The 14,996-nt window shown below is 42.5% G+C and overlaps 1 protein-coding gene across 1 annotated transcript in view; it reads right to left on the reverse strand.

The window, feature by feature from the left end:
• PRKRIP1 (PRKR interacting protein 1) overlaps nt 1-14,996 on the reverse strand; it is a 30,639-nt gene that overhangs the window by 10,615 nt on the left and 5,028 nt on the right. Inside the window, exons 4-5 of the mRNA XM_061208033.1 lie at nt 14,377-14,462; nt 13,425-13,492 (exon numbers count right to left, since the gene is read on the reverse strand). Of these exons, the coding sequence (XP_061064016.1) occupies nt 13,425-13,492; nt 14,377-14,462 (154 nt within the window). The remainder of the gene's footprint in view (nt 1-13,424; nt 13,493-14,376; nt 14,463-14,996) is intronic.

Here is a 14,996-nt window from a genome sequence, read left to right on the forward strand (position 1 = left end):
AATGCGTGGACTCTGAAAAGCACACAGACTGGGGAAAAAGACCAGAATACAAAGTACCACTGGAACAATATTGTGTTTCCTGTTTTTTTCTTTCTTCCCTCCAGTATCCCCCAGCCTGGACTCAGGGCGATCCAATACGCAGAAGTGGAAACTGGGCACAGACACAGTTCCAAGAGAAAGCTTCTACTTCTGATTCAAGGAGTAAGAAAGCGGACTCCTAATGCTCAGAGGAAGGGAAATTCTTGTGTTTCTTCTTTTCTCTCCATTCTCTCACACCCTAGCTCCCAGGCAATCCTGCCAGTGTCAGGATGGCCACAGCGACTGCGGTGCAATAGGGGCTTGAATGTGCAAAAACTTTGAAGGAGGGGAACCTTCCTCTCTGATCAGAGGAGCTGTGGTCCTAAGATGGCTGGGCAAACTCTGTTGCTTTTCTTCTCTGTCCTCCCACCACTCAGTCCTGGATGCAGGGGCAGCTGTACAAAGTATGTGGCAGAGTAGGTAACTAAAGCCCCAACTTTCTTTTCTTTTTTAAATATTTATTTATTTATTTGGCTGCGCCAGGTCTTAGTTGTGGCATGTGGGACCTTTAGTTGCGGCATGTGGGATCTAGTTTCCTGACTAGGGATCAAACCCGGGCCCCCTGCATTGGGAGCTTGGAGTCTTAGCCACTGGACCACCAGGAAAGTCCCCATATGGGATCTTTTTTAGTTGCGGCATGTGGGATCCAGTTTCCTGATGAGGGATTGAACCCAGGCCCCCTGCATTGGGAGCTTGGAGTCTTAGCCACTGGACCACCAGAAAAGTCCCAAGCTCCAACTTTCTGGCTGGAGGTCTGAAAAGGGGAGCCCCAAGAAACCAGAAACTACAGGGGAGATCATGGAGAGGGGATTAGAAGAGACATCATAAAGTTGTTTGTAAACTCCTGGGCCCGCCCTGACAGCACATGCATGGATCTGGCCCTAATCGTCATGCCAAACACTTTGAGAACTGAACTCAAAGAACTAAACCCTGACTGGCCACTGGGTGGCACACACAGGACACATCTGAGAGCAGAGCAAAAGCTTTAAAAACCAAACTGACACTGGAACCGCAATCTACAGAAGGCTCGTCAGAACCTGTGTTCCAAACACAACCAGGTTGACTGTCTGCTGAAACAAATATCAGCAAGACCAGAGCCTCATGATATAATATTCAAAATGTCCAGGATCCATAGAAAATTACTCGGCATGTGAAGAATCAGGGAAATCTCAACTTGCATGGGGAAAGACAATCAACAAATGCCAATGTCAAGATGACCCAGATTTGGAACTACCAAATACTTGAAAGTAGCTATTTAAATATTTTTCCAGGAAGTAAGAGTGAAGACTCTTGAAACAAATGGAAAGATAGAAGACTGCAGCAAAGAAATAGAAGGTGTAAAGAAGAATCGAATGGAAATTGAAAAACTTTTCTGAAAAACATAATTCACTGGATAGAATCGATAAGCAGAATGGAGATGACACAGGGAAGAGACAGCTCGAAGTCAGATCAATAGGATTTATCCAATATGAACAACAGAGACAAAAAAATATTGAAAAAAAATCCCCAATTTGGCAAAGATACATGCTTACAGATTCAACTAGCTCAGTGAACTCCAAACCCAACTCCAGGATAAACCCAAGGAAATCCATGTGCAGACACATCATAATCAAATTCCTGACATCTAAGGATCTTGAAAGCAGCCAGAGAAAAACAATGATAGGAGAACAATTTGAATAACTACATATTTTTTAGAAATCAGAAATCATGGAGGCCAGAGGAAATGGAACAGCATTCAAAAGTGCTGAAATAAAAACTGCCAACCCAGAATTCTATGTCTAGTGAGAATGTCCTATAGGAATGAAGGTGAAATAAAAATAGCCTCATATGAAGAAAAGCTAAGATAATTTATAGCCAGCAGAACTGTTCTAACTGAATGACTAAAGGAAGTTCTTCAGACATACGGGAAACAACACCAGATAGAAGTCTGGAACATCAGGAACAAAGAAAAAGCAACAGAAATGATAACTATCTGGTTACTATTCAAGACTATTCTCTTGAGATTTCTGAAATATATTTGATGACTGAAAACAAAAACAGTAACATCATAAAAACAGAACTACCATGTGATCCAGCAATTCCACTTCTGGGTATTTATCTGAAGAAAATGAAAACACTAATTCAAAAAGATATGTGCATCCCAATGTTCACTGCAGCATTATTTACAATAGCCAAGATATGGAAACAACCTAAGTGTTCACTGACAGATGAATGGATAAAGAAGATGTACACACACACACGAATATTACTCAGCTATAAAAAAGAATGAAGTCTTGCCATTTGGGAGAACATGCATGAACCTAGAGGGTATTATGCTAAGTGAAATAAAAGTCAGACAGAGTAAGACAAATATTGCATGTTTTCACTTATATGTGGAATCTAAAAACAAACCAGAAACAGACTCCACTGACAGAGAACAAACTAGTGGTTGCCAGAGGGGAGGAGGATGGGGGAATGGGCAAAATAGGTGAAGGGGATTAAGAGGTACAAACTGCCAGTTATATAGTAAATAAGTCACAGGGATGTAATGTATTGGGTTGGCCAAAAAGTTCGTTCGTGCCCCCCGTAAGGTGTTACGGAAAACCCCGAACAAACTTTTTGGCCAGACCATACAGCATCAGGAATATAGCCAAAAATATTATAATAACTGTACAGTGCACAATCTATGAAAATATCAAGTCATTATGTTGTACACCTGAAACTGAAATAATATTGTAAGTCAACTATAGGTCAATTAAAAAAAAAAGTAACATTATCTGAAGGGGTTTTCAATGTATGGAGATGTAATACCTACGACAACTATAACATACAGAGTAAAGAAATCTATGTGATGAAAAGTTCTACGTTCTACTTAAAGTGGTGAAATGCTGATTCCAAGTAGACTGTGAAAGTAGTACAAATATAGTAATCTCTAGAGTAACAACTAAAAGACTATAAAAAAGGAAACAGTTAAAAACACTATAACTTAAAACAGAATAATAATAATGTTCAAATAAATCCAAAAGAAGACAGGAAATGAGAAACAGAGAAACAAAAAACCAGAGAGAACAGGACTTCCCTGGTGGCGCAGTGGTTAAAAATCCACCTGCCAATGCAGGGGACATGGGTTCGAGCCCTGGTCCTGGAAGATCCCACATGCTGCAGAGCAACTAAGCCCGTGCGCCACAACTACTGAGCCTGTGCTCTAGAGCCCATGCTCTGCAACAAGAGAAGCCACCGCAATGAGAAGCCCGCACACTGCAATGAAGAATAGCTCCTGCTCGCCGCAACCAGAGAAAGCCCGCGCACAGCAACGAAGATCCAACGCAGCCAAAAATAAATAAATAAATAAATAAATTTGTTAAAAAAAAAAATTTGCCCTATTTCCTACTCCCTCTCCGCAGATCCAAGGCAGCCTCCCAAATCAACAGCCTCCTACTCACAGTAGCTGTGAAAACCAGCAGCCTAGCAGCCACTGGAGGAAGTAAACTGCCCTGGGAGTTCCTCAGAAGTCCCATACCCAGAGCACTGTCCCTATTTGACCTGTCTGGCAGCTCCCTGGAAACTTCCACTCGCAAGGCTTATCTTGTCTTTATTCAACCTGACTCAGTGAGAACAGCCTTTTCCTCAAGGTATTTGTCAAAAACAATCAGTGGCAACTGTTTAACATCATAGCTGCCTGAGGCAGTGATAACAGTGGAAGCAAACAAGAAACTGACCAACAGTTTAAGAGGAAAAGCTGGTAATCTAGAAGGCCACATGCACGTGCAGAGCTGTGCACATGTCTAAGACAGACAAGTGATGGCCTTAATCTCACCTCTGGCTAACCTTGAGGCTCTGTGCAAGGAGGAGGTGAAGGCTAAGGCAAAACTGTCAACTGCCTGCCAGAATGGTGAAGGCATGCTCCACCACACACAGAAAGCCCCTTGGCAAAGATCAGGAGACTTACTGGTTCAAAGCATTTCAGGAAATCTCTAATCTTCAGCTGACCACTAAGCTAACCAAGCAAAGACTTCAGTTGCCCCGCACAACAAAGAATATAAGCTGTACAGAGTTAGTTCAGGAAAGTCACTAAACACATAAACAGCAACAAAGACAACAAGCAACAAAAACAACAAACCCCGGGCAGGGAGGGTCAAATTACCAAGAGCCAAGGAGACCTTTCTATTTCCCAATATAATGGGGTCCAAGCCACAGTACCTCCTTCAACAGAACATGAGACTGCTGGGGTGCCCAATCCTCCCGCCCTTGGACCAAGTACTTCCACATTCCTGTGTGTGTGTGGGGTGGGGGAAGGGCAGGGAACATGATGAGGTGGTTTATTTGAGGGATGATGTCCTAGCAATCACATTCTGGTACCGTAAAATAATTTCTTCCCAGAAATGGTAGGCAACAGGCTAAAACCATACCATATATAGTGTGTCACACAGTACATTTACAACTCATAAGCAAACTGGTCCTGGAAGGGGCCAATCATATTTCCGTATGTCAGTGCAGGTCTGATTTTATCTTAAGATCAAAAATCACAATTAGGGGGGGAGGGGCAAGATGGCGGAAGAGTAAGACGCGGAGATCACCTTCCTCCCCACAGATACAGTAGAAATACATCTACACGTGGAACTGCTCCTACAGAACACCCACTGAACGCTGGCAGAAGACGTCAGACCTCCCAAAAGGCAAGAAAATCCCCACGTACTTGGGTAGGGCAAAAGAAAAAAGAAATAACAGAGACAAAAGAATAGGGACGGGACCTGCACCAGTGGGAGGGAGCTGTGAAGGAGGAAAGGTTTCCACACACTAGGAAGCCCCTTCGTGGGCAGAGACTGCGGGTAGCAGAGGGGGGAAGCTTCGGAGCCACGGAGGAGAGCGCAGCCACATTGGTGCGGAGGGCAAAGCGGAGATTCCCGCACAGAGGAGCGGTGCCGACCAGCACTCACCAGCCCGAGAGGCTTGTCTGCTCAGCCGCCGGGGCGGGCGGGGCCTGGGAGCTGGGGCTCGGGCTTCGGTGCTGGCCGGGAGGGAGTCCGGGAAAAAGACTGCAGCTGCCAAAGAGGCAAGAGAATTTTTCTTGCCTCTTTGTTTCGCGGCGCGCAAGGAGAGGGGATTCAGAGCGCCGCCTAAACGAGCTCCAGAGACGGGCGCGAGCCGCGGCTATCAGCGCGGATCCCACAGCAACAGGGACGCAGAGGGAAAAACGGAGAGATTCCCGCACAGAGGCTCGGCGCCGAGCAGCACTCACCAGCCCGAGAGGCTTGTCTGCTCACCCGCCGGGGCGGGCGGGGGCTGGGAGCTGAGGCGCGGGCTTCGGTCGGATCCCAGGGAGAGGACTGGGGTTGGCTGCGTGAACACAGCCTGAAGGGTCTAGCGCACCACAACTAGCCGGGAGGGTGCACGAGAAAAAGTCTGCAGCTGCCGAAGAGGCAGGAGACTTTTTCTTGCCTCTTTGTTTCACGGCGTGCAAGGAGAGGGGATTCAGAGCGCCACTTAAACGAACTCCAGAGACGGGCGCGAGCCGCGGCTATCAGCGCGGACCCCAGAGACGGGCATGAGACGCTAAGGCTGCTGCTGCCGCCACCAAACAGCCTGTGGGCAAGCACAGGTCATTCTCCACACCGCCCCTCCCGGGAGCCTGTGCAGCCCGCCACGGCCAGGCTCCCGTAATCCGGGGACAACTTCCCCGGGAGAGCGCACGGCGCGCCTCAGGCTGCTGCAACGTCACGCCGGCTTCTGCCGCCGCAGGCTCGCCCCGCCTCCTCCGTACCGCTCCCTCCCCCCGGCCTGACTGAGCCAGAGCCCCCGAATCAGCTGCTCCTTTAACCCCGTTCTGTCTGGGCGGGGAACAGACGCCCTCAGGGGACCTACATGCAGAGGCGGGTCCAAATCCAAAGCTGAACCCCAGGAGCTGTACGAACAAAGAAGAGAAAGGGAAATCTCTCCCAGCAGCCTCAGAAGCAGCGGATTAAAGCTCCACAAACAACTTGATGTGCCTGCATCTGTTGAATACCTGAATAGACAACGAATCATCCCAAATTTAGGAGATGGACTTTGGGAGCAGGATATATTAACTTTTCCCCTTTTCCTTTTTTTTGTGAGTGTAGATGTGTATGCTTCTGGGTGAGATTTTGTCTGTATAGCTTTGCTCTCACCGTTAGTCCTAGGGGTAGGTCCGTCCGTTTTTTTTTTTGTTTGTTTGTTTTTTTTTTTTTTTTCCCTAATAAATGTTTTCTTAATAATTTTTTCCTTATTTTCTATTTTAAAAAAAATTTTTAATAAGTTTTTTCATATTTTTTATTTTAAAAAATTAAAAAATTTTTTTTCTTAATAAATTTTTTCTAAATAATTTTTTTCTTATTTTTAGTATAAAAAATTAATAAATCTATTTTTAAAAATTAAAAAAAATTTTTTTTTCTTAATAAATTTACTCTTAATAATTTTTTTTCTTATTTTTTATTATAATTGCTTTATTTTATTTTATTTTATCCTCTTTTTTTCTTTCTTTCCATTTTTTCTCCCTTTTATTCTGAGCCGTGTGGATGAAAGGCTCTTGGTGCTCCAGCCAGGCATCAGGGCTGTGCCTCTGAGGTGGGAGAGCCAACTTCAGGACACTGGTCCACAAGAGACCTCCCAGCTCCACGTAATACCAAACGGTGAAAATCTCTCACAGATCTCCATCTCAACATCAAGACCCAGCTTCACTCAACGACCAGCAAGCTACAGTGCTGGACACCCTATGCCAAACAACTAGCAAGAGAGGAACACAGCCCCATCCATTAACAGAGAGGCTGCCTAAAATCATAATAAGGCCACAGACACCCCAAAACACACCACCAGACGTGGACGAACCCACCAGAAAGACAACATCCAGCCTCATCCACCAGAACACAGGCACTAGTTCCCTCCACCAGGAAACCTACACAACCCACTGAACCAACCTTAGCCACTGGGGACAGATACCAAAAACAACGGGAACTACGAACCTGCAGCCTGTGAAAAGGAGACCCCAAACACAGTAAGATAAGCAAAATGAGAAGACAGAAAAACACACAGCAGATGAAGGAGCAGGGTCAAAACACACCAGACCTAACAAATGAAGAGGAAATAGGTAGTCTACCTGAAAAAGAATTCAGAATAATGATAGTAAGGATGATCCAAAGTCTTGGAAATAGAATAGACAAAATGCAAGAAACATTTAACAAGGACGTAGAAGAACTAAAGAGGAACCAAGAAACGATGACAAGCACAATAAATGAAATTAAAAATACTCTAGATGGGATCAATAGCAGAATAACTGAGGCAGAAGAACGGATAAGTGACCTGGAAGATAAAATGGTGGAAATAACTACTGCAGACCAGAATAAAGAAAAAAGAATGAAAAGAACTGAGGACAGTCTCAGAGACCTCTGGGACAACATTAAATGCACCAACATTCGAATTATAGGGGTCCCAGAAGAAGAAGAGAAAAAGAAAGGGACTGAGAAAATATTTGAAGAGATTATAGTTGAAAACTTCCCTAATATGGGAAAGGAAATAGTTAATCAAGTCCTGGAAGCACAGAGAGTCCCATACAGGATAAATCCAAGGAGAAACACACCAAGACACATATTAATCAAACTATCAAAAATTAAATATAAAGAAAACATATTAAAAGCAGCAAGGGAAAAACAACAGATAACACACAAGGGCATCCCCATAAGGTTAACAGCTGATCTTTCAGCAGAAACGCTGCAAGCCAGAAGGGAGTGGCAGGATATACTTAAAGTGATGAAGGAGAAAAACCTACAACCAAGATTACTCTACCCAGCAAGGATCTCATTCAGATTTGATGGAGAAATTAAAACCTTTACAGACAAGCAAAAGCTGAGAGAGTTCAGCACCACCAAACCAGCTTTACAACAAATGCTAAAGGAACTTCTCTAGGCAAGAAACACAAGAGAAGGAAAACACCTACAATAACAAACCCAAAACATTTAAGAAAATGGGAATAGGAACATACATATCGATAATTACCTTAAATGTAAATGGATTAAATGCTCCCACCAAAAGACACAGACTGGCTGAATGGATACAAAAACAAGACCCATATATATGCTGTCTACAAGAGACCCACTTCAGACCTAGAGACACATACAGACTGAAAGTGAGGGGATGGAAAAAGATATTCCATGCAAATGGAAATCAAAAGAAAGCTGGAGTAGCAATTCTCATATCAGACAAAATAGACTTTAAAATAAAGACAATTACAAGAGACAAAGACGGACACTATATAATGATCAAGGGATCGATCCAAGAGGAAGGTATAACAATTGTAAATATTTATGCACCCAACATAGGAGCACCTCAATACATAAGGCAAATACTAACAGCCATAAAAGGGGAAATCGACAGTAACACAATCATAGTAGGGGACTTTAACACCCCACTTTCACCAATGGACAGATCATCCAAAATGAAAATAAATAAGGAAACACAAGCTTTAAATGATACATTAAACAAGATGGACTTAATTGATATTTATAGGACATTCCACCCAAAAACAACAGAATACACATTTTTCTCAAGTGCTCATGGAACATTCTCCAGGATAGATCATATCTTGGGTCACAAATCAAGCCTTGGTAAATTTAAAAAAATTGAAATCGTATCAAGTATCTTTTCCGACCACAACGCTATGAGACTAGATATCAATTACAGGAAAAGATCTGTAAAAAATACAAACACATGGAGGCTACACAATACACTACTTAATAACGAAGTGATCACTGAAGAAATCAAAGGGGAAATCAAAAAATACCTAGAAACAAATGACAATGGAGACACGACGATCCAAAACCTATGGGATGCAGCAAAAGCAGTTCTAAGAGGGAAGTTTATAGCAATACAAGCCTACATCAAGAAACAGGAAACATCTCGAATAAACAACCTAACCTTGCACCTAAAGCAATTAGAGAAAGAAGAACAAAAAAACCCCAAAGCTAGCAGAAGGAAAGAAATCATAAAGATCAGATCAGAAATAAATGAAAAAGAAATGAAGGAAACAATAGCAAAAATCAATGAAACTAAAAGCTGGTTCTTTGAGAAGATAAACAAAATTGATAAACCATTAGCCAGACTCATCAAGAGAAAAAAGGAGAAGACTCAAATTAATAGAATTAGAAATGAAAAAGGAGAAGTAACCACTGACACTGCAGAAATACAAACGATCATAAGAGATTACTACAAGCAACTCTATGCTAATAAAATGGACAACCTGGAAGAAATGGACAGATTCTTAGAAATGCACAACCTGCCGAGACTGAACCAGGAAGAAATAGAAAATATGAACAGACCAATCACAAGCACTGAAATTGAAACTGTGATTAAAAATCTTCCAACACACAAAAGCCCAGGACCAGATGGCTTCACAGGCGAATTCTATCAAACATTTAGAGAAGAGCTAACACCTATCCTTCTCAAACTCTTCCAAAATATTGCAGAGGGAGGAACACTCCCCAACTCATTCTACGAGGCCACCATCACCCTGATACCAAAACCAGGCAAAGATGTCACAAAGAAAGAAAACTACAGGCCAATATCACTGATGAACATAGATGCAAAAATCCTCAACAAAATACTAGCAAACAGAATCCAACAGCACATTAAAAGGATCATACACCATGATCAAGTGGGGTTTATTCCAGGAATGCAAGGATTCTTCAATATACGCAAATCAATCAACGTGATACATCATATTAACAAATTGAAGGAGAAAAACCACATGATCATCTCAATAGATGCAGAGAAAGCTTTCGACAAAATTCAACACCCATTTATGATAAAAGTCCTGCAGAAAGTAGGCATAGAGGGAACTTTCCTCAACATAATAAAGGCCGTATATGACAAACCCACAGCCAACATTGTCCTCAATGGTGAAAAACTGAAACCATTTCCACTAAGATCAGGAACAAGACAAGGTTGCCCACTCTCACCACTATTATTCAACATAGTTTTGGAAGTGTTAGCCACAGCAATCAGAGACGAAAAAGAAATAAAAGGAATCCAAATCGGAAAAGAAGAAGTAAAGCTGTCACTGTATGCAGATGACATGATACTATACATAGAGAATCCAAAAGATGCTACCAGAAAACTACTAGAGCTAATCAATGAATTTGGTAAAGTAGCAGGATACAAAATTAATGCACAGAAATCTCTTGCATTCCTGTATACTAATGATGAAAAATCTGAAAGTGAAATTAAGAAAACACTCCCGTTTACCATTGCAACAAAAAGAATAAAATACCTAGGAATAAACCTACCTAAGGAGACAAAAGACCTGTATGCAGAAAATTATAGGACACTGATGAAAGAAATTAAAGATGATACAAATAGATGGAGAGATATACCATGTTCTTGGATTGGAAGAATCAACATTGTGAAAATGACTCTGCTACCCAAAGCAATCTACAGATTCAATGCAATCCCTATCAAACTACCACTGGCATTTTTCACAGAACTAGAACAAAAAATTTCACAATTTGTATGGAAACACAAAAGACCCCGAATAGCCAAAGCAATCTTGAGAACGAAAAATGGAGCTGGAGGAATCAGGCTCCCTGACTTCAGACTATATTACAAAGCTACAGTAATCAAGACAGTTTGGTACTGGCACGAAAACAGAAATATAGATCAATGGAACAGGATAGAAAGCCCAGAGATAAGCCCACGCACATATGGTCACCTTATCTTTGATAAAGGAGGCAAGCATATACAGTGGAGAAAAGACAGCCTCTTCAATAAGTGGTGCTGGGAAAATTGGACAGGTACATGTAAAAGTATGAAATTAGAACACTCCCTAACACCATACACAAAAATAAACTCAAAATGGATTAAAGACCTAAGTGTAAGGCCAGACACTATCAAACTCTTAGAGGAAAACATAGGCAGAACACTGTATGACATAAGTCACAGCAAGATCCTTTTTGACCCAGGTCCTAGAGAAATGGAAATAAAAACACAAATAAACAAATGGGACCTAATGAAACTTAAAAGCTTTTGCACAGCAAAGGAAACCATAAACAAGACCAAAAGACAACCCTCAGAATGGGAGAAAATATTTGCAAATGAAGCAACGGACAAAGGATTAATCTCCAAGATTTACAAGCAGCTCATGCAGCTCAATAACAAAAAAACAAACAACCCAATCCAAAAATGGGCAGAAGACCTAAATAGACATTTCTCCAAAGAAGAGATACAGATTGCCAACAGACACATGAAAGAATGCTCAACATCATTAATCATTAGAGAAATGCAAATCAAAACTACAATGAGGTATCATCTCACACCGGTCAGAATGGCCATCATCAAAAAATCTAGAAACAATAAATGCTGGAGAGGGTGTGGAGAAAAGGGAACACTCTTGCACTGTTGGTGGGAATGTAAATTGATACAGCCACTATGGAGAACAGTATGGAGGTTCCTTAAAAAACTAAAAATAGAACTACCATATGACCCAGCAATTCCACTACTGGGCATATACCCTGAGAAAACCATAATTCAGAAAGAGTCATGTACCAAAATATTCATTGCAGCTCTGTTTACAATAGCCAGGACATGGAAGCAACCTAGGTGTCCATCATCGGATGAATGGATAAAGAAGATGTGGCACATATATACAATGGAATATTACTCAGCCATAAAAAGAAATGAAATGGAGGTGTTTGTAATGAGGTGGATGGAGTTAGAGTCTGTCATACAGAGTGAAGTAAGTCAGAAAGAGAAAAACAAATACAGTATGCTAACACATATATATGGAATCTAAGGGAAAAAAAAAAAAAAGAGGTCATGAAGAACCTAGTGGCAAGATGGGAATAAAGACACAGACCTACTAGAGAATGGACTTGAGGATATGGGGAGGGGGAGGGGTGAGATGTGACAGGGTGAGAGAGTGTCATGGACATATATACACTACCAAATGTAAAATAGATAACTAGTGGGAAACAGCCGCATAGCACAGGGAGATCAGCTCGGTGCTTTGTGACCACCTAGAGGGGTGGGATAGGGAGGGTGGGAGGGAGGGAGATGCAAGAGGGAAGAGATATGGCAACATATGTATATGTGTAACTGATTCACTTTGTTGTAAAGCAGAAGCTAGCACACCATTGTAAAGCAATTATACTTCAATAAAGATGTTTAAAAAAAAAAAAAAAAATCACAATTAGGAACCATGTCTAGTCAATCAGGGAATAGCCACCAATTCAGAGACGTGGTGACCAGTTGTCATTGTTTCGTCTCTTAGCATCCTTGGTCCTTTCCACCTGGGACCTCTCTCTCCCTGGTTCGCAGCCCAGGGGTTCCCAAAGGAGTGGCTGGCACCACTGGCCTTGTGATGGGTTCGGAAGTGGGCAGGACTGGCGGCACTGTGGGATGCTGACACATTACTCACCCCCTATCCCTCCTTCTAACAAATCTCAACTCTGTCTAGGGTGACAATGGACCCAGCATCCAGTGATGGATCACGATAGGTTAAAGATAGTCATGACAATTCTGTTTTCTTTTCATCTAGCCTGATGACAGCAGGGATGGCAAAGTGACCTAGTACTGACCAATGAGATACAAGGTAATACGTGATGGGGGATCTTTTGCTCTTCAGTTTAAAAAAAAAAACACACACACAACAGACAAGTACCACTTCTTTCCCCTCTTCTTCCTGCTTTAAACGTGAGTATGATGCCAGGAGCTGCAGCAGCCATCTCATGCCCACGGGATAAAGGCCAAAAGAACCGCAGGGGTACTGGGCCTGACACTACTGAGCTACTCAACCACACTGGGCTGCCACCTACCACCAGATTTCTTGTTATGTGAGAAAAATAATTCCTCTTTGCTTAACTACTGCTAGTTGAGTTTTCTATTTCTTGTAGCCAAAAGCATTCTTAACTGACTTGCCAAGTGACTCAATAAGAGCCAAAGAGACACAAAAACTCTTTTGCTAGGGACACCCCCTCAGACTTTCCTACTAGGCAAGAATGAGCCAGGGTGTGGCCCGGAGTAGCTACTGGTACCTCACAACCACAAGGAGGAAACGAGCCTCCCTGAGGACAGGAGCCAGGGGACAGAAGGAGACAGTGAATACCAACAACATCAGAGCTCCTTTACCAGCCATGCCCGAGAGGAGGTCTGTCCTGGACTAAACGTGAGGCAGTATCTTTCTTTTTTACTTAAACCAGTTTGGCTTCCTGACACTTGCAATTAAACGAGTCGAAACTAATAGAAACAAGCCTTCATTTCTTCAGAGGCCAGCCAACCTACTCCAAACTCTAAATCTCATTCTTGACAGGTCAACCACTGTGATCAGCACTAAGAAAGGTCACGAAAGAAAAGTGGGTACCACTCACCTTCTTTCTGTTTCTTCTGTTCAAGTTTCATCTTCTTTGCCAATAATTTCTTCTCTTTTAACTTCTGGCTGCAAATGCAAAATAATTAATTCCTTAACTATTTTATATTTTAGAAAATACACATCTACTTACAGAACCTTTAGCAATTTAGTAATTACACGAATGCTACGATAAAATGAAAGAAATACTTCCTCACAACTCTGCTACTCCAACATCATCAACACTATCAACCTGTTTCCTTCATGAATCAGGATCAGATTCTTTGGAGTCCTGAGGTGATTAGCGCAATCCAGAAATACTGGCGATACTTTCTCATTCAAAGATATTTAAGGACAATTTTTAGAATCCTCCTCGGCTCTCTAAAAGTTGAGGGAGCATTTATTAAAACAACACACACACGTGCACGGACGCAGTCTGTATACTCATGTAGTCACTTAGGGAGGTTACAGACCCTCCTTTAAGGGAGAAGCTAACCGGGAAGTTTGCTCATAGCAACTTATTAAACCTGATGTTAAAATACCGACATGAAGGAGACACAGAAATCCATGCGCTCACCACCAAAGTGCTGACCAGCAAGCTTTGGAGAATCTGTAGCAAGCTGGGGGCAGGGGCAGGGGGCAATAAGTGACTTGATCTCTCCCTAGGTACTGGAAGAAAAGCCATTCCTCTACGGGGCTGCTCCACTGTGGGTTTTTTTTTTTTAGCTGCGCTGCACAGCACGTGGGATCTTAGCTCCCCGACCAGGGATCAAACCCGCGCCCCCTGCATTGGAAGCGTGGAGTCTTAAGCACTGGACCGCCAGGGAAGTCCCCACTGTGGATCTTTACACCCAAGACCTATACAGGCCATACAGGTAAACTTTTGACTACAAGAAGGACTCGTTCACCAACTATTTACTTCTACATTTCCCGCCCTAAGTCTCAGTAGTTACGGGATGCCACAAAGCCCTCACCGCTTTTTCCGACGCTTTGCAGTCTGCTCCTCCGCAGCAATTTTATTCTTTTCCAGTCTTTTCTGAAATTCTGCATCCAATTTTTGCTGCAAAAAACCACATCAGTTAGACAAACTCTGGCCTGCCTGGGTATGAAAACTCTAGAAGTCACACCACTGGGGGTGCTACAGGTACATCCAGGTCTCCAGGGCCACTTTAAGAAGTTGCCTCACAGGTGAGGCAGGAAATCAATATATGGATCTCTGATGGTGAAATAACTCAGTTCATTAAGATACTGTTCGTGCACAAGTAAATGTAAGAGAGAAAGTATGAGAGGGAGCACGCTGAGTAGTCCCTGAAGGCAGAGGCAGCACTATTGGCTCTGGTTCTCCAGGGCCTTGGAAAATGTGATATTGTGACATAACATATATACATATTTGGTCTTCATCTACTGTTTTTGGCACATTAAAACTCTTACAAATTTCCTATGTAAGAGCCACAGGGGGATCTTTTATTATAATATTTAGTTTTGTTCCCAGTTCCTGAAATAACTCCAGAAATAAAGATGAAATGGGTATCTTCTGTTATTCATAACCAGCCCCTTTCAACCAAAGGAGTTTATGAGTGACTTTGGGAAAGCA

The sequence above is a fragment of the Eubalaena glacialis genome, chromosome 13 (genome assembly GCF_028564815.1).
Source record: "Eubalaena glacialis isolate mEubGla1 chromosome 13, mEubGla1.1.hap2.+ XY, whole genome shotgun sequence".
Lineage (NCBI taxonomy): Eukaryota > Metazoa > Chordata > Mammalia > Artiodactyla > Balaenidae > Eubalaena > Eubalaena glacialis.